The 20,622-nt window shown below is 43.1% G+C and overlaps 1 protein-coding gene across 6 annotated transcripts in view; it reads right to left on the minus strand.

The window, feature by feature from the left end:
* SYT16 (synaptotagmin 16) overlaps nt 1–20,622 on the minus strand; it is a 130,268-nt gene that overhangs the window by 29,955 nt on the left and 79,691 nt on the right. For 5 of the 6 annotated variants that reach the window (XM_064659425.1, XM_064659424.1, XM_064659422.1 and 2 more), the window contains exons 3-5: nt 15,236–15,492; nt 10,856–11,299; nt 9,604–9,793 (exon numbers count right to left, since the gene is read on the minus strand). In XM_064659425.1, the coding sequence (XP_064515495.1) occupies nt 9,604–9,793; nt 10,856–11,299; nt 15,236–15,492 (891 nt within the window). Of the gene's footprint in view, nt 1–9,603; nt 9,794–10,855; nt 11,300–15,235; nt 15,493–17,103; nt 17,129–20,622 lie in introns of all 6 variants that reach the window. The other variant, XM_064659427.1, reaches the window with a different exon arrangement.

The following is a 20,622-nucleotide window of genomic DNA, read 5'->3' on the forward strand; positions in this document are numbered from 1 at the left end:
GCTCCTGGCCCAGTTCTATTATTCTCTGGATATGTCCTTGGTGTCACATTGCTTTTCCCTCCACCCTCTGAAAACTGCTTAGTTGAGGCCATTTGATTGGGCTCACAGTAGGAGCTGGGAACAGGAAGGGCAGAGCTGGGGCATGGAGCAGCACTGGAATGATCCTGCCCCTGGACCCCTTGGCAGTTCCTGGGGATATTTCCCTGCCTATGCTGGGGCAGGGAATGGGCAGAGTGGAGAAGCTGTATGCAGCCAAGAACTGCTACCAACACCCTCACTGCTATCTCACCTGAGCATGGCAATGTACCACATAACCAACAGCAAATAAAGAACTTTTTTAGATTATTTTCCCATGTTACTTGAGGGAAAGGTCACCCACACATGCCTGTATCTCTTGTAAGAAGACAGGGAGAGGACTGAGGTCTAGATTTCACTCCTAGTATACCTTCATATCATCCCTCCTTCTGAGTTTCACCAGTACTGGCGGCTCAGGTGGGATTCATCACACCTAACTGCAGCACACTCATTTGAACGGCCCCCAAAGGAGTCAACCCATTTATAATCAAAGAAGCATATGGCATAATTCAGCATCGATCTAGTAGGCAGTGCTGCCATTACAGATGATTTAGTTTTTAACACTAAAGCAAGTGCCACAGCTAAAGAGCCCCATAGGATACTGTTTCAGGATGCCCTGCTTAATTCTCGAGGCTATGAAGGGAGGAGTTTCTTACTAGGATGTTACATCCCCGAGTGAGGCCTCAGCTTTTGCACGTGTGGGGTAATATAGCTGGCTTTGAAGAAAACTGAGCAGTACACCAACAATGACTTAAACCAATGTCAGAAAATGTGGCGTTTTCTTTAATACACATCAGATTTTCAACATACTTCTGCACCAAGACCCTGCCTGTACAGTACCAAGGGTGGTGGAGACCCTGCACGTATCGTCTGGATCAGGCAGGGATGTGAAGGCTGGAAGGAGACTGTGCTCAGCATAGAGATAATATCAGGAGCCCTATTCATGCCCATGAAAGCACAGACACAAAAACAGTGCAAGTGACAACTAAATCAGGCTCTAATTCTCCTAAAATTTATTCCACTGAGTGCATTTTACTAGGCAAAAGAATCAAGATTGCCCGAACAGAAATAAAAGAGTAGGTGTGTATCATATATTTAGCATCTGAAATTTGCTTTGCAGAGTTGGTACATATGAGACTGAGCTGTTATTCTGCTTCACTAACTACATTTAAAGATTGTAGTTTGCCCTTTCTGCATTGCACTCCTTGCAGCATCTTTTTAGGAGTCTCATCAGAAAACATTTCCTAGTCCTCCTTGTGGTCCAGTCTGGTCCTCTCTACCCTCCTGTCGACTTTGCCAAAGAAAATCCATCCCCAGATACACAGTGAAATTATTGAAACTACAGAAAGGATGAACTTGACAATTTACTGAGGAATGTATGTGTAAGAGCATCTATTCATTATGAAGGCAAACATTTTCCATCTAATTACATGCTCAGATTCAGTAATGGCCTCATTACAGTGGTGTCTCAGCACTCTACACTCTTCAAAGTGTTTATTTTCATGCCACCTCTGTCAAACACAAAGGGAGAAAAGAGATTAGGGCTCACATTCTTTAAAATGCCTAAGTGCTCACCCATTTGGGCACCCATCTCACAGACATGAAGAAGAGCAAGACCTCTTAATATCTGGGAGTGTCTGAGATTGCAGCTTGCCCATGGTTACACAAAAGTCTGTGAAGATTCAAGAACGAAGTCTAATTTTGCCAAGACCAATTTTAGCACTGCATCTACCAGACTCTCCCTTCCATGCAGGTTTTGGAACAGAAGTTCTTGCTGCAAATCATTTTCACCTTAAACTTATCTTTCATCTCTGGTATGAGTAGATTGAACAATGTTCACGTATACATAAAATATCAACACCTCTGCATTTAATACCGGAGTGAAAAGAGCTAAATCAAGGAATGCTGCAAGGAGCCAGACACATTTCGGGCTAGCACTGCATCATCTTGCTCCAGAGGTCTGGGCAAATCTCTCCTTGTGCAGACTGCTCTGTCTCTATCAACACTGCCCCAACCATAAAACACCTCTTGAGAGCTCATCTGCAAAGGCAATCACTTTATCCACGATTCTTCTAATGACCCATTTCTGTCATGATCCTTCTCAGGGAGCTAACTGATAATGACAACTCAGGGGAATAATCAGCTCTAATTTATGCATTCCCGCTTTTGGAGCAGGGACCATAGCATGCATTCTGCTTTCATTTACCCTAAGCACTACCATTATTAATAAAGCTGACCTGTGAGCAAAAACACTGCCAATACAAAAGCATCTAACCCCCCTGCTTGAATTTATATTTAGAAAGGAAATAAACAACCAAAGACTCCTGACCCCTCACGTCTGTGGACTGCAGGGTACCCCACGGTGCCGGATGGACTTTCCCACCCGCGCTCCAGGCAAGCTAGCTCATTTCCAAAAGCAGTATAACCATGTCAGCATGCTGCAATCCAGACTAATAACAGCCGCAGCAGAATAAAGCCTTGGGCCTGGAGCTTAATTTCCCCCAGCTGGCGTGCCCACGCTCCCAGCCTACATAATAAACGGCAGCACCGCGCGGCGAAGCAGCCCCAGAGCTCAACTCTGTGCTACTCTGTACTGGCAGCTCCATGCCAGGTCTCAGTTTGAGACCCAGAAGACCATTAGTCCTGGCTTTACCTCCCCATTAAACCAGCAGTGGGGCAGAAATACTCTGAACTGGGCTCACTGCAGCTGGATCAGTAAAAGAGCAGGGAGAAGAATTAGACCCAAGCTTTTGATCCCAACCCCACATTGTGAAAGTCTGGATTTTAGGCAGCTTGTGGCTTACTCTATAAATCATACAAGAGCTGAGAACTGCCTACTATGTTGCTGAGAAGCCAACTTTCCTTCCCCTATTCCACCAAGTCTCTGCTGCTCAAGTCTCCTCTCCTGGGGCTTACAGCTCTCACACAAGGGAGAGGCTGGAATCTGGCAACCTTCACAACATGTGAGTCATCAGAGAACAGACCAGCAGCACCTCTAATTTAAAATGCAGCAGAAAGGAATGCACTGCTCCCTGGAAGCACTTCGTGGCCTGAGGGAGGGAATTGCCAGCAGCAGTGACATGCAAGAGGGGCAGGAGATGAGGGCTCCCTGAAAGCAAGGTCCAGGTCTCTCAGGAAAGAAAGCTGTTTCCAGAGACACCTTAGAATCACAGAATCATAGAATCTGTTGGAAGGGACCTCCAAGATCATCAAGTCCAACCCTTGATCCACTACTGCTGTGGTTACCAGACCATGGCACCAAGTGCCACATCCAGTCTTATCTTAAAAACCTCCAGGGAAGGAGAATCCACCACTTCCCTGGGCAGCCCATTCCAATGGCTGATTACCCTTTCTGTAAAGAATTTCTTCCTAATATCTAACCTAAACCTCCCCTGGCACAGCTTAAGACCATGCCCTGTTGTCTTGCTGATAGCTGCCTGGGAGAAGAGATCAACCTCCACCTGGCTACAACCTCCTTTCAGGGAGTTGTAGAGAGTGATGAGGTCTCCCCTGAGCCTCCTCTTCTCCAGGCTGAGCAATCCCAGTTCCCTCAGCCTCTCCTCACAGGACTTGTGCTCGAGTCCCTTCACCAGCCTTGTTGCTCTTCTCTGAACCTGCTCCAGCACCTCAACATCCTCCCCCTTGGAGCTCAGTTCCTCTGTGATCCTTCTCTGCTGCCTCAACACCCCATGTCCACCCCATTTTACAACACCAGCCCTCACCTGGGACACCTGTTAGGCTACAGAGCCAGCTTACCATCTGCCTGCACTACCCAGCCCTGAGGAGGTGCAGCTTTAGTGCAGGCTGACCCAGCTAAAAGAGAACGCAATCATCTCTCCAGATGCACAAGGTGACTCTCCTCTAACAAGGGCATTTCAAAACTTTCCACATTTATGCATTGCTGCTGCCTCAGACAGGAGATGGAGAACTCCAAGAGCGAGCTTATCAGGAAGCATGGTTACACACCTCAGCAACAGCAATGGCAATGGTAGGGGCACGATGTAAGGATGCTTAAGCCCGGCTTTTGTCACCTCCAGCAGCAGCGCCCACAGGCATGGCTTTATTACACATCCTGTCATCAGATCTCCTGCAAACACTGCTCTGTAAAGTCACTGCAGATTTGCACTTAACATTCAGCTCCAGCTGAAACTTGGAATGAGGAGAGTTCTACTCCGGTAGCAATGGCTTTTTCTTCTGCTTGTTTTAGGAGGGGGGAAAAAAACGTTTTTTTTCTTGTTTACAGCTATGGGAGTGGGAGAGCACCGCCATACATCCACTTCAAATGCACTCCTTTGATTCAGAAATATCTTCATTTTTATGCCCTGTAACACAGATTATACTTTTCATATACCTTTTATAAATATAAAGCTATTGAAAACATTACTGGATAACCATGTGCTATCCTTGGATGTCTAATCATCATAGAATATCCCCCACAAAAATCTCACAATTGCTCCTTGGAAGTCCATTGTTCTGACACTTGTCTTTCTAAGCCTAATCGGGTCTCACATGTGGTGGGAAGAGCTGTGCCCAGCCAGTTCATCCAGCCAACAGTACCCCAGTACACACACCTTAGTAAAGCTATAAAAATATGGCATATGCTGGTTCCCTCCCAAATACTCCCCCAGTATTCAGCAATTTGTGACTCAAGAACTTCCTCAGTCAGAGGCAGTGTCTTTGTATTTAGTGATCCTCTGTGGAACTTTTAGAACTTCTCCTGTGTTGCACAGAACTCAAGTAGATTTCTACCATCCATGACGTTCTGTAGTGAGGAATTCAACAGCGTAGGTGAAGAGCTGTCTCCTCTTCAGAACCCACTACCTCCTCGCTTCCTTTTATGATCCTTTGGTTTTGTATCAGGAGAAGACAATGAGTAAGTGTTGTCAATTCACTTTCTCAATGACACTTGTAGACCTCTGTGAAATCTTCCCCCATCTCCCTTTGTTGTAACATCGTAGGAGGCACAGTCTATTCAGCTACAGCTCGTTGGAAGCTGTTCCCATACCCCTGATTGTCTCCAACACTCCTCACCACATCTTTTCAGTTCTACCATATTCTATTTAAACAGAGGGAGCCAGAACTGTACACAGTATTCATTAGACCACTGACTGTATTTACAATCAAATATCAATTTTTCATTTTGTCCACATTTGTTTTGGTTTTTTTTCACTGCTGTTGCTGATCCTTGAATTGACATTTTCCTAGAGCTATTTACTGTAAGACTAATATTTCACTCCTAAGTGAAATATTGAGTCCATCCAGATTAAGTTTGAATTCCACATGTGCTCCCATGCAATACTTTACATTCGTCCACACTTCATCTTCTGCCTCACTGCCTGGCTGCTCATTACTAAGACATCCTTCTGGGGCTACTTGCATCTGGCCTCATCTTTCTCACCCAGAACAAAGCTTTCTCAGCTGTTCTTATTGTAAGCTTATTTTAGCTGTTCAAGGATGGGCAAAAAGAAGGTGCAGAAGGAGAAGTGACTTTCCTACAATTTTACTGTGACTGACTGGCAAGCACTTGGCAGGAAGAAGCTTCCCAGAAAATCCCAACTCTGTTAACCAAGCTCTCTGGAGGACTGAATCCACCCCATCTTGCCTTGGCAAGGTCCCCCTTCTATTACCAATGCCATGGAAGCATGAATCACAAAGCTTTAGGAGCTCAAGCAAGTTCTTTGTTCAGAGCAAGATATGCAGGTTAAAAGCTAATTTTTTTATTCAGCTTCTTGGTCTGATTTGGAGTCATTAAAGGAATTAACCTGTGCCTTAGTTCTCCAGGAATGTAACACGGTTAATAACTTTACTTCTCTCACAAATAATCTGATAAAATAAAATCCACTAATGCCTTTCAAGCACCCTGGTACCAGAGCAATGCAGATCCTAATGCAAGGATCCTAAATTTTCTGTGGGAGCATTTTCTGTGTTTCCTGGATATTGTTACCCGTGGCTCAGGTAAATGTTTGTTTTCAGAAAAGTCTTTAATTCAAGAAGAACTTTCTCCTGTTACCAATAGAAATCCTGATAGCTTGTTCTCTCCCTCCTGTCTTTTCCGGCATTAATGCTATTGTATTTGTTTAATGGGGTTAATATGCTGCTGGTATAATAATGATCATGTACGGATGTAATTATAATGTGTGATTAATTCTGCAGCTGTTGAAAACCTTGGAGGACTTTTCTTAGGCGAGGGAATAACTTTACAATAGTTCTTCTCAAATTGCGTTACACACAGACATAAACCCCAAAAGAAATGCAGAAGGGAAAAGAAGGAAGGCTGGATTAGAGGAGAGAGAGCTGCACCCAGCAGAGCAGCAGATGAAGGTTTAACATCACATGGGCAGGCATCTCTCTGTTTTGTGTTTATACACTGACTAGTTCAAATGATTCCTGTTCCATCACTGTGATCCCAAGGTATTACTACCATGAACATAGTATGTAACTGGTTATAAATTTTTAAAGATGTCTCTGACAGTGGTGTAGGCTTCTTTTGTTACATTTTTTGTAATAAACACCCTTTAAGAGAACATGCTGCGTTTTGTTCTAAGAAGATACAAGACCACAGAACAAAATATGAACTCCTACAAAATGTTAGCACAGGTTAATGTTTTTTTTACAAGAACCAAATAGAATGAGGTGCACAGCACACAAGCCATTAGCACTAAAATACCAACAGTGTCCACATCTGACAAAACTGTGGATGCTTTCCTGCATGAGGCTTTTTGGCACACAGATAATTTACGGTCCGATGCTGCAGCCATACTCTTGAGTGCTCTTAAGTGCTCTGAATTATAATGGATCTATTTATGTGATCAGGGATTGTAGGCTTAGGCCTATAACTCAGCATGTTACCCAGAACAATACCTGGACACTTATCCTTGCCCAAACTATCCTTAAATTGCACAAATGTGACCCGAAGAGAAGACACAGATTTAAGTTTCTGTAAGATGTCCAGCTGTTTTCTAACCTGGTTATTACTCATGTAAGCACTCATGACTTTGATATTTACCTGACTCAGTTTAAAGGTGAAGGAGATGACGTGCCCAGGAAAAACTGAAACATGCACTATCCTCCTTTTCTTCTCCAGAAAACCAACTCTTTCAGCCTCTGCAGCCTTTAACACCTAAAATCACCAGTGCCTCAGCCCAGTTCCTTCACCTGCTCACAGTGAAATTCCTGTGCCAGGATGCCAAGAAGGAAGCATACATGCTATAAGAGTACAGGTGGCAGAGAAGAGGATAAAGGTGGGCAAAAAACACAGCTGAAGACTTTGCTGTTATTCAAGACTCTCCTGCCATTCTCCACAGCTGCAGCTGGCAGCAGCAGCCAGTACTAAAGCCACTGGGCTGCAACAGGACTACATATGGGTCCTGTGTAGAGTCTGTGCTTGCAGGGCTGGGAATAGAGATGGATTCTGTCCATTGCCTTCTCCTGGTCTTACCATAAATGGCTGCCCTGAATAGCAGTTTGGGCTTGGTATTTAAGTGCCCCAAAGCACTATTATATCTGAAATTTCCATGATACTTTACAGAAATCACTCCCTCTGAGCCTCAAACAACAGAACCACAGATAGGACCTATTTAAGAAAATGCAAGGGCTCTTTCCTCATCCTCCAGAAAGCGGGATGCCAGCTTTAGTTTTCACCTCTTGAAGGACTTATTGAGCATCTCATTCAGCCACCAGCATGTTTCAGACAGTAACGATCGGACCTCACAGCACTCCCCTGCAGTGCCTGAGGAGTTATCAGTGAAATGCTGCTCCAGCATCTGACACAAGTGCTGGTTTTCTTCCTTCTTTTTAATTTCCTTCAGTTTCTGGTTCACTGGGTTTTCCTTTTCTCACCACACCACTGGGAACTTTGTAGGCATGGAAGAACAATTCAGAAAGCAGATGCAACAATGCAACTTGGAATAAAAGCAGCAGATTGTGATAGGTTCAGAATTTGCCTATAATCATTTATGGATCTCTGTGTTTCACCTAAAAGCTGATCTAACACTGAGAGACACTGGTCTGACAATGTTAAAGTTCTTTTGGATACAGAAAGGATGTGAAGAAACAACTTGAACATGAAAGAACTGCTATGAAACAATGTATGGACTGTTAGTTTGGCTGACAGAAGACTTTACCCATCTTACCAAACAGAATAAATTAGATTTATCTGAAGCCCCACAAACATAGAAATGGAAAATTCAGTCAGAATTTAAAATAAGAAGTCCCTCAAGGAGTGCCTCCTTTGTCCATATCCTGCTTCTGTTCTTTTGTCATCAACAAACACAAAATGTTTTTAATAAAACATGTAAATGTTAACAAGAACATGCCTTTAAGTAACTCACATAGAGACCTATGTTGCTACAGATAATAAAAGATAATCTAGGACTACACAGACTGGGGTCAGGTGTTTTACTGTTGCACAGGCTTGCCCTTAATTCTCGAGAGACTAACTCATGACACATTATTTTTGTAATATACTCCAGTATAGTTTAGTAGAAACTTGAGTTTTCATATCCATACACTGAAATATTACATAAATATTTTGCTAGGTCTGGGCCAAAGAGCAGAGTATCTTGCAAAAGCAATCTTAGCATTTTGCACCTACAGATATTATGTCAAATCCAGCGAAGGCAAGGAACCGTCAAAGGTTATTATCTTTGACAAGTAGGCAAACATCACGAAAAGCAAACACACCAACAGACAAACAAAAAACACACATTATTTCACATTGCCATCAGTTGCTGGTGTCAGACAGGAGGCAAAAGGACAACACAGGATGAATACAGTGCTGCCATTCAACCCCTGAATGAGGCATCCCAGTGGCAAAGGAGATAAGACCAGGTGCTATGGCTTTGTGACTCCATCTATATCATGGACAGCAGCACTATCCATGTCAAGGACTAACTACAGCTCAGGCACTAACTAAACCTACTGTAAGGCAATTTCCATTTTTTCCTGTAGGACTGGAGGAAAGGAACTCAACTATTGTGACCCTGTTGTGACAACTTTCCAATTTTCCTTCTGCAGAAGATTTTCTTGTGCAGCAGCCGAGAATTCACAGCAGGATGATCCCCAAAGGGCCCAAAGCACCAGGTCACCCAGCACTCAGCAGCACAGCAAGGGGACTAAACAAAGTATAGCCCTGGGAAACACTTAATGGCACGAGGCAGGGCCCCTGTGGGTCACATGGTAACATATAAACACTTGGAAAGTGCTTCTTTCTTTTTATGGATCTGCTGAGAATTACCCTGTGCTTTGGGTATAATGACACTTTTGCCTTAATCAGATGTTGTAAAGGTATATGCAATAAAACAGACATTCAGGTATTACCATCCCATCAGCTGTGTCTTCATATGATTGCCTCCAATTACCCTGTAACATTTACCAACACACGCATCTGAAATAAAGGCTTTTAATTTTTCATCAGGTGCTCTGCAAGGAAACCCGGCTCAGAAAAGGCATAATTGAATATCTCGAGGAAGAAAATAAAAAGCAAATTTTGACTCAATGGTGTTATTTAATAGCAGTGAGAGTACTTACCAGGTGGCCTATTAATTGCGAGGTTTCGGAAATGACTGCCTTTGATCATCTCCACCGACAGCCGCCCCGTAGTGGCATTGTATGACAATCCCACGAGCAGCTCTGGCACCCCTCCATGCGACAGGGACTGTGTTGAAGAAGCGCTATCACTGTGAGAGATTGCTGACAGACTAAGCTGAGAATCTGCACTCTGCAGGGAAAGAGCACCAAGAGAATCATCAGGACATTCGCCACCACCCTCCCCCAATTTATATCTTCCAGTCTCATTTGGTAACAGCTCTCTTAAGAAATTACAATAACTAAGAATTAATTATGCTGGGGCACCAGGAGAATCAGAGCGTCACTTTTACAAAAACACATCTCTGAACTTTCTCTTTAAAGATGAGGAACTCTGCATAATGTGTTATCACTACTGTAAATCAAAGCCTCTGAGATAACCAAACATCCTACTACATTAATGCTCAGTCAATCTCCTTGATAATGGCTTTTGGATGGAATACAGTTTGCAGTTTGGGGTTTTTTGGTCTGTGCATTTTCTTACTTTCTTTCCTTGCTCCCACAATGCTCTCTCTATTCCCTCTTCACCTGGAGTTCGATGTTTTATTCATTTTGTGTGCACAGCCTCTCACTGAGCTTTTTGTAGACAATGAATCATGACAGAGCTCATCTACACAAATTGATTGGCATAGCCAGAGCTGGATACAACTGTGATGTGCTTGGAAAATTAGGAAGCAGCACAGCCAGTTCCTCTTCCCGTGACCCACCTCTCCAATTCCATCTGTCATGTAAAGGAACATTACTAAGCATTTCTGGCAACATGGAAACTGCACCATGTGGAGATATACAAGCTAATAGCTAGGGCCAAATGAGGTAGCTCCTGCACTGGCAGTAGTACAGGTCCACCAACACAATGGTGCACAAGAATCACTGTCCTCATTGAAATTAAGACATAATTAGCCTTGGTGGTTCCTGGATCAACCTACTATTTCTGAATGGCACAGCATGTGATGATTCGTGTAGATGTAGTACATACACATGGTTTGGTGTCAGCTTGCTAGCTGATCTGTTGTTAATAAAGCACAGCTTTGCATAGGCAACAAATATCCTGTGCTTCCCCTTACTGATAACTTTTTAAGTGACAGCAGGACAGATCCACCAGTCACATGCTAATAGCCCTGAATGAAAGAAAGGCTGGTCCCTGCTCACCAGACAAACAATTTCATGGATCCCATATGTCTTTCATCAAACTTACACTCAGGTTACTTCTGGGCTCCAAGATCAGTGTCACCTTCACTTCCTCTTCCTGGCTGATGTTGCTCAGGTAGAACAGCTGCTCTCCCATCATCTTCTCTCCAATCATCTTGTGCACCGCGTAGAGGCGGAAGCGAACGGCGTGGCTGCTTAACTCCTGTGGTTCCAGCTTACCGAAGGCAATTTTATCCTTGAAGACGGGGATGGGTCCTCTCTGAACGCTCGTTTTACCCCTCTGTTTCTTGCCTGGCATCAGAACTGTGTGCACTTGCCAGGTGTTCACACCGCTGCGGTCTTTGTCTGGGATATCCCTGGCCTCCAAGATAGTAACCACCAGCTTTTGACTCGAGGGTTTATAGTTGAAGATGACATCTAGATCACCACATTTGCAGATGGGCTCATGAGTGCCATGATGAGCTGGTACACTGTTCACTTCATTATGTTCCTGCAAAGAGAAGGAAGAAATAACACCTCCACTGGAGTTCAACTGTCTCTGTGATCTGAACTCCATTTCAAAAAGATTGTTCTTCCTCGTGCCTGCAAGTGTAGGCAGTTCCTGTGCAAAATAAAGACCCCACTGTTTCTTGAAAGGGCAATGATTGTTAATTGCCTGATTTTGTGTAATATTCCCCATACACTCTAGTAAGCAACAGCACTTGTTGAAACATTTCCAACAAAAAGTTTCATCAATATCTAAATGTTTTGCAGGAGACAGGTAATTTGGAAAACATTCCTCATAGGGAAAAACTCAGCAAAGGTTTTTTTACATTTCATTCGTGTCAATTTTGAGGCATTAACAAAATGTTTTGACCAACTTACTTATGTAAGTAAGTTTGACCAACTTAAATGTTTTTACCAACTTACAATGGAAGTTGAACGTACATTGGAATTTTTTGTCAAGACATATTTTTTGCATTAGCAAAATCAAACAATTCAGCCAAACCTGCTAACTTTTTAGATATTTTGTTCTGCTATAAATTAAAAAAATTAAGCACTGTGGTTCAGTTTGATGGGAGAGGAAATCACCATATCAGAATTTCTTGCAAAATTGAAATTCCATTTCTAGATGTTACCCTATATTTCAATACTTTTCCTACAGCTAAGGCAATGATAATGGAGAAAAACAGTCTGATTAAATACACACTGACTCTTTATACCCTTTTTAAATCTCCCAAGAGAAGCATCTGTTCCTTCTGTTCTGTTTGGATACTAATACATTCAGAATAAAAATTCAAAATAAACAAGCACAACATGTGCAGACCAATCCACACACAATCTTTTACCTACTTTTAAAACAAAAATCATCTTGATAAAACAAGATAAAAACATGGATGCTCACCTTACCTTTTGCTGAGTGGGCGTGTGCATTTCTGTTCAAAAGTGCTTTTTTATCTCAGAGCTAGAATGTGCTTCATGTGATAAAGGGGTTGCTATAGTGATCAATGATTTGTATTTAAACATGAGTATACACTGTACTAGGGAAAGATTTTCAGTTAATAGCCAGAAGGTGAATTAAGGCCTGTCACCAGAATCTGAGTCACCCTCCTCCTCAAACATTTCTCTTCTTTTGCATTTCAAGTAACACTTCTTTTCAACACAGGAATCTTATTGTTCAGAGAACAGATGATGGGCCTTGGGATGTCTGATGTAATTCCCTTCAGAAGTGTCTAGGGTGGTACGTGTCTCAAACAAGGTCTCAGATAAACATCAAAATTTGTGTTTACTTCCTGCCAATCTACTTTTCCTAGTGCTCAGATTAATCTGCCATGACGTGCAAAGCTCCAGCTCTCCATATTTTCAGAGGGGTTTAAGACTTGTGCACGTGAACACAAAAGTTCAAGTGTGCAGACTGAGGCTGGAGACCTGCTCTCAGGCGTCTTGCAGAAGTAATGTCAAAGGGAGAAAAAAACACTGCTTGGGCAACACCTAAAATGACTTGGTTGGCCACAAAAATACCTTTCTGTATGAACAGCAGGCTGCAAAAAACAAAAATGCAAGGTAGGCCAGGTTGCCTGGAGAGAGCGTGGTGTTATGCAAATGTTAAGTGCTGCTCTCTGTAGCTGTCAAGTTATTTCTGTCTGGTTGATGAAATAATATTTAAGAAGGAAACGTAATGGGATTGTGCTTGACTCATATTTCCCTCCACATTTTCATCCCTTCACACTTTTATCTGTGCATTTGCTACTGAGGAGATGGAATCAAAGCACATTCAAAGGCTGCTGCTAAGGTGTGGAGACAACCGTGCTTGCAGCATAACTTTGCTTTCATCCACATGCCCGAGCTGGAGAAGGTGAACTCCTGGGCACCATCATAAACCCACAGGTACGAAGATCCAAGAGGCAATTTCCCATCCCAGCAGGGCTAAGTATCTCACCTTCTGGCAGCGTGTAGGGCAGGCTGAAGGTCAGAGATCTGGTTTTTGACTGAAGAGCTAGAAAGGATTTGGATTTCAGGAAATGTCAAATCGTGCTACTGGAGCTGCAGTCACATCCACTGCAGAGAAAAACTACGTGAACTGGAGGCAGAGAGGGAAAGAGAAATGCCACACTCCGTGGCAGTAACCTTTCCATGGGCAATCAAGCTTTAGAGACCTCACAGGGTGGCCCTTTCTGTGCTATCCAGGACTCACCCCTGTACAGGTTTGCTTCACACACAGTAATCTCCCTTCCGTGGAAGTCATTGACGGAACTCCCCTCAGCTCTCAAAGCTCAGCTGGGCTACAAGTGCATTGTGAACATATTGATTATACAGACACTTAAATTGGAATCCAAGGAATGACTGGAGTTTAGATATTTCATCTGAATTTCTTTCCCTCTGCCCAGCACAGTTGTTGTGAAGTCAAGCCAAATATACTGATTGATACTGCATGTCTAACCTGGTCATTCGGGACAGCCAATATCCACTTCACTAAGTAAAATAAGTCCATTTCTGCCAGAGGAACCTGAAAAAACAGCTAATCATGGATAAGGATTGAAATGGTACTTGTGGTTCCACTGCAGGGGCATAAAATTACCATTTCCGTCTCTAAAGAGAGGTCCTTTGAGTGGAGCATAATAGCACTTGGACATTTCTGGCATGTCAGAACATTTAGTTCCTGCAATAAAAAGTCTTTCATTAATGCACACAATACCTTCAGATGAGAAGCTGCTTGTAGCAGATAAACTGGGTCTTGGGCATATCTGCCCCCTGATGCTAGAATCATTCTTTGCATTTGGAAAATGTAGATACCAGGAGCAAAACAAGAGATGTATTCCAAAGAAATACAAGAGGACACTGGAGACACTGAGGCACATGTGAACCACAGCAATGCACATCAAATTTGGAAAAGCATAAATGAGCCTCAGATGGGCAGACAAACAGCAAAAAGAGGGCAGAGCTGCTGCCACACAGAGTTTGCATGTGATGAGCAGTGTTTTGTGGGACTGGATTGTTCAGCAAACCAAAATGCTGCTCCAAACACCCCTTAGGGCTTGAGCATATGCCCCAAGGAGCTGCCTTCCATCTCTTTAACTGGCTGCAGGCAGTTAAACCTTTCCCTCAAAGCCTTGTTGCTCAGAATGTGATGGAAGTATTAATTTCCACAACTGAAGAACAGACTCTTTTAACTCAGGCAAGTGTGACCTTTGTGCTGTTCTTTTAATATGTCTGATGCAGGCTGATATTTTTTCAGACATTTTACCCTGTGGTAAAATAATGAAAATCAACACATCAGGCAGAGAGATTAGGGGAGAAAAGGGAGATGCTAAGTAATCAGGTGTTTACAATGCCTTAAAATCCAAAATGTTTTCTTGAGGCTTCAAAATAAAGCTGCAGAACTAAGGGAAAGCAGCCTTGGGTTCCCTCCTTCCCTAAACGGTTGCCTGGTATCAGTGGGGACCAGAGTGATGGTCACTTGGCCAAGTCACAGGCCACCCCACCAGCTGTGTCCAGCTTTCCAGATGCTTCCCATTGTCTAAATCATAGAAAATACCTGAAAAAAAGAGGCACAGATCTGACCCAGTGACCACATACCACGTCCCAAGACGCACACCTTGCATTTAGAGCCAGTGACAAAGCCCTGGGCCACCACAGAGTGCTCTTTTCTAAATGACAGTAAGTGCTGTCAGGCAGCTAATGGCTCCAATTTCAGCTCAGAGACTGCAGTCAGAAAGCAGGCAATAAAAGAGCTTCTGTGAATTAGTGTTAGTAGCAAGAGGTAAAATACCAGAAAGAGGGGAAACACAAAGGGAGGGGTGTATGTTCACGCACACATGCACACAGGAGTACCATTATCTTGGCCTGCGCTGATCAATTTTTCACTTCATTTCTCCTCTAACACTTTTTGGCCCCCAATATCCTCCAAAAGCTTACACCATGTGTGATAAATGACAATTCACCGTACCTCAGGGCTCCAAGCCGATGAGCTGTCAGTAGCATCATTTACTTCCAATCCCTGGTTGGCAGGTGCTGTCTCCATTTCCAAGTGTCCTTCCGTGGCTGCCCGGCTAACGCCATCCCCGATGCTGGGCTCCATCCTGGGCCCTTTATGCTGCCCAGTGCCCCTATTCCCAGTTGTTGTTCTTGAATCAACAGAAACATGGTCATCTCCACGATAGGATAGGTTGTCTTGGTAACTCAGTTGGCTTAGTCCATCCAGATCTAACAATTTTCAGCAAGAAAATAATTTCAGAGGGATTAGAACAAATTCCTCCCCCTATAACTTCAAAATGTGCCTTTCTCTCCTTTCTTTTCTTTTTTTTTTTCTTTTTTTTTTTTCTCTCGTTTCAGTTTCTGAATACTGCAGTGCTGAATCTATAAAATAACAAATCCTGTTTAAATCAGCATTTGATGGAGGGGACAGGGCTGAACTGAGAAACCAGTTGCCTTTACTTGACAAAGTTAACCACCAAATGCAATTATCAGTGGAGTATCTGGGATATTCAAGTGCCTTGGAGCTGCTTTGCAGTCCCAAAGCAATCTCTTCCATGAAAACACAGGTCAGACAAACTACAGAAAAGCACAGCATAGGCCTGATGAATGGGTATCACAGTTTCCTTCCATGCAGGAGGAGAAGGAGGAGGAAAAGAGAGGAGTTGGCATTGTCCTCAAGGGCATAGTGCTGGTGAGGAAAGGACTTTCACAGAGATAACAGAGTGCCACCATGAACCTATCACCCCTCTGAGAGCTTGAGTGAGCATGACCAGCCCCACAAGCCAAGCAGGAATCTCCAAGGCCCATGTTTGGGCAAAATTGCCCAAAGGACAACTGAGGGGAGATGTGTTCTGTTCCCTAATTTCCTGCCTGCTTTTATTAGTTTTAATTCATCTGTTCCTACACACTTACTCCATGGGCTAAAGTTAGGCTCATTAATGAGAACAAAATAATCTTCTCTGGTTCACACCACAGATTCATTTTCTACTACCATTGATATCTCTATTTTGAACACAGGGATCTTTTCTCTGCTTGAAAACACCGGTGAGAGCTCTCTGGATGGAGCAGCACAGATAATTACATGTCCAGGGACAGAGATGGAAACAACATCATGATTTGGCCTTGGATGTGGCCTGCAAGCACTTTCAGGAAAAAAACAAGATCCTTCCTTCTCCTAATGCATCTCCTGATGGGCCTTGCTTTAGGAGCACAAAGAGCAAGATTCTGCCTCCATCTCTTTCAAAGAGGCAAGGAGCAGTTACAGTGAAAGAAAACAAGTTGTGCTTCCAGACAGCTGATGACAGCAATGAAAACAGAATTACTTCCTTTGCAGGCACAGCTATTTGGGGTTTAGACTCACAGAAGGAGTTGAGGTTGGAAGGGACCTCCAGAGGTCATCTTGTCCACTCCCCTGCTCAAGTAGAGACACCTCCTTGTTTGTTCTTAAGAGGGTCATTATTACAGAACAATCTTTTTCTTTCAAATTTGGTCTCCAATTTAAATCTTAAAAAAATAATATTAATTACTCTGTTTAATAGAAAACTATTAGTTTACTTTTGTTTAGATGAATCAACGTTTTTATTCCCTGACAAATTAGACAGGGACCCTGGTGACAGCTGGCATGGAGAAGGCTGAGGTACCCAACAACTTTTTTTTGTCTCAGTTTTCACTCTCAGTTGCTTGTCCCACACCTCTCAAGTCCCTGAACCTCAAGGCAGGGACTGGAGGAATGAAGCCTCACCCACCTCAGGAGAAGATCAGGTTTGAGACCTTCTGAGGGACCTGAACACAAATCCATGGGACCTGATGGCATACACTCCAGGATCCTGAGGAACAGGCTCATGCAGTTGCTAAGCTGCTCTCCCTCATATTTGAGAAGTCACAGGAGTCAGGTGAAGTCCCTGGTGACCAAAGGAAGGCAGACTTCACACCCATCCTTTGAAAGGGCAGCAAGGAGGACCCTGGGAACTTCCAAACTGTCAGTCTCACCTCTGTGCCCAGAAAGATTGTGGAACAGATCTTCCCAGAAGATATGTCAAGGCACATGGATGACAGGAATGTGACAGAAATGTGACAGGAATGTGACAGTCAATATGGCTTCACAAAGGGCAAACCTGCCTGACCAAACTGGTGGTTGCTGTGATGGAGTGACTGCATTGGTGGATAAGGGAAGAGCAACAGATGCCATCTAATTTGACTTCTCTAAGGCTTTTGAGATGGTCCTACACAACATCCTTGTCTCTAAATTAGAGAGATATGGTTTGATGGATGAACTAAAAAGCCAACTGCATTCTGGACTGCAACAAAAGCATTGTGGCCAGCAGGTTGAGGAAGTGGATACTGCCCCTCTACTCCACTCTCATGAGACCCCACCTGGAGTTCTGAGTCCAGCTCTGGGGTCCCCACCACAGGAAAAACATGGACCTGTTAGAGCAGGTCCATAGGAGGGTCATGAAAATGGTCAGGGGGTTTTGTATGCACCTTTTGTATGAAGAAAGGCTGAGAGAGCCTGGACAACAGAAAGTATCAGGAAGACCTCATTGCTGCTTTTTGATACTTAGAAAGAACTTTTAAGAAAGAGGGAGAAAGACTTTTTACCACAGTCTGTAGTGACAAGAGAGGGGGTAATGGTTTTAAACTGAAAGAGGGTAGATTGAGATCAGATGTAAGGAAGAAATTCTTTACTATGAGGTGGTGAGACCGCTAGAACAGGTTGCCCAGAGAAGCTGTAGATGACCCACCACTGGAAGTGTTTAAGGCCAGGCTGGATGGGACTTTGAGCACCCTGATCACAGCAGGGGCATTGGACTAAACGAACTTTAAAGATCCCTTCCAGCCTGACCCATTTTATGATTCTCTACACATTCCTCTGTCTAGAACAAAAAGCCCAAATCTTTCTGAGTAGAACAAATTCTATGTTTGGCCTTAGCAGCAAATGTGGTGTTCCTAATGCATATCTGCTACACACACACACACACACACACAAAATCCAACAAGGGGAATGGGGATTATACTCAGGAAACATTTCCTGGAGGTGTACAGAAGTCCTTGCCCCTCTCCTTGGCTGCCCTTTCAATTTAACAGCTCAGAAATTAGGAGAATAACTTCATCCCCTTTCTTCCACTATGAATGGTCTCACACTCTCCCTCCCAGTAAATGCTTCCAGCACAAGCACTTCAACAGAGGAGTATGAGAGCATCTCATAGCTTTGTAATTATCTCCTCTTCCTCATGGGAGATGGTCCTTCAGGAGCAAAGAGGGATCCAAATTCATATCTCTCAAATTCCAGGTGAGTGCTCTTCTCACTCCCTTCTGAAATGCAAACCCTATTTCTTCTCCTCCTCATCCTCCCATCTGGCAGACCTAGTCCTGAGCCCAAAAGGCTTCTTTGTTTTGCCTCTGCCCTAAGCTGAAAGTCTTGAGTGAGGGTAGAAAGTAATTTGACTTTTTGCTATTCTTCTCTACAAAGTCAGAAAACAGAAAGAAGTAAACATAAGAGCGTAAGCAAGAAATAAAAGAACAGAAATTCCACGCATTTACTGAGACTGAATGGATACCAGCGCTCCTTAAGGCATTTAATTAGCAAGCCAATGCCTAACACACATTTTAAACAGTGGGTCATCCATCAAAGCACACACCACACAGCAGGCTTTCAGAATAAAATGCTTCTGTAGTAAGAAATTATCCTCACACAATTGTCTTGTGGGTTTGACTCCTGCTGGGATAATATCTAGATCAATAATAGAGGAATTTTCAAAAACTACATTAAAGCCATAAAAGTCTATTCATAACAGGAGAACTCCAGAAATATATTAATAGAGCAAGCCATCTTCCTAAGACTCAGGCACAAAATGCAAAATGAATGTGTTAGGAAAGCAAATGTAATATTCAGGGAAAGGAAGGGAAAAGGTGATTCACCAAAACCATTCAGAGAAGCAGTCTGGCTTTTTCTTTAAATTTAAAGTAATTTGGTAAGAGATAATCACATAAATACCAGTATTAGAGGATCATTACAGGTAATAGCCCAACTATACAGGCTAGAACAACTACACCTCTCCAATTACATCCGTTCTAACATTATATTCACAAAATAAACGGTGAAAACAAAAGTTCTTCCTGTAAAGGAAAAGGTCAGAGCAGTAAAATGCCTGTAATTTACCTGAGAGATCTTTAAGGAAGAAAATGTCAACTGTCTTATGAATACCTGACATGAATAAACAGCACAGCATCAGGGATATAGGTTGAGACAGCATTATCTAACCATCTGAACTTTAATTAGCCAAGAGTCCCCATAGAGGAGAGCAGCCAATTCTAAGATCAAGGGCAGATAGTACTGTACATCAGAAAAGTATGACTTTTCTTAAGAATCTGGTCCCCCAAACTTTCCCTGTCGTGTCATATGTGTCCACAAGGAAGGAGCAAGGGGAATGACTGGGTGTCATGGTTTGAGATTTCCAAAATTCTAATTCCCTAGTCCTAGCCCCCTGTCACATCTCAATCCAGAACAGAAATTACCAATAAATCAGAAAAGTTTGTATTTAAGGTTGGAGAACTGGCCGTGAAGAACCTGTGACTTTTGTCAGATGAAAGAATGAGCGTCGCCTCCTAATCAAGCTGTAACAGGAACTGGGATATCTCCAAAGACAGAGGGAAATACTGGCACATTAAATGCTGAAAATCAGGCTAGAAAATACTGTGAAGTCCACCCTCACATTGGCAGGTAAATGTTCTGGCTAATCTACAGTATCTTTCTTTTTTCTAAATGACACACAATCTCTCAGTTTTATGAAGCATTACAGTGTGCCAAAGAAATGTCCTGAGAGGTCTCATCACTTCCTAAAACACACTGCCAGAGCTAAAATACAGAGCCTGGTAGATCTTACTAAATTGACACCACATAGGTCATCGACCAACAAGAAACACATATGAAGAGCTTATGTGTCCCTATTACCTGTGCTGACCGAGGCCATGTTTCTCTGTGAAATCTTGGGGAATCCTGTCCTTTCACACACACAAAAACAATAAAAGTATGTCTTTTCTTTATGATTTTCCAAAGTGAAAGAAAAACTCATGATGAAAGGTAAGAACTTGTTTAAATATGGTCCAGAGGAGAAAAGGATTTCAATATGGATCTAGGTACTTCTGGACTTGAAGTACTCCTAGCTCCCAGCTTCAACCCTTCGCTTCCTAAAAGACAGTAACAGCAGCAGAGATACAAATTAGTGAAACTGAGGCATATTTGTCCTCATACAGCAGAAGTCCTCTTGCTACAGCCCCAGTTCCAAATGACTGCAGTACCCTTTGCACCAGGTGCCCTCTTGCACTGGGACAAAACAAACCTGATGCAGGGAGACCAAG

The sequence above is a fragment of the Pseudopipra pipra genome, chromosome 6, assembly GCF_036250125.1.
Source record: "Pseudopipra pipra isolate bDixPip1 chromosome 6, bDixPip1.hap1, whole genome shotgun sequence".
NCBI lineage: Eukaryota > Metazoa > Chordata > Aves > Passeriformes > Pipridae > Pseudopipra > Pseudopipra pipra.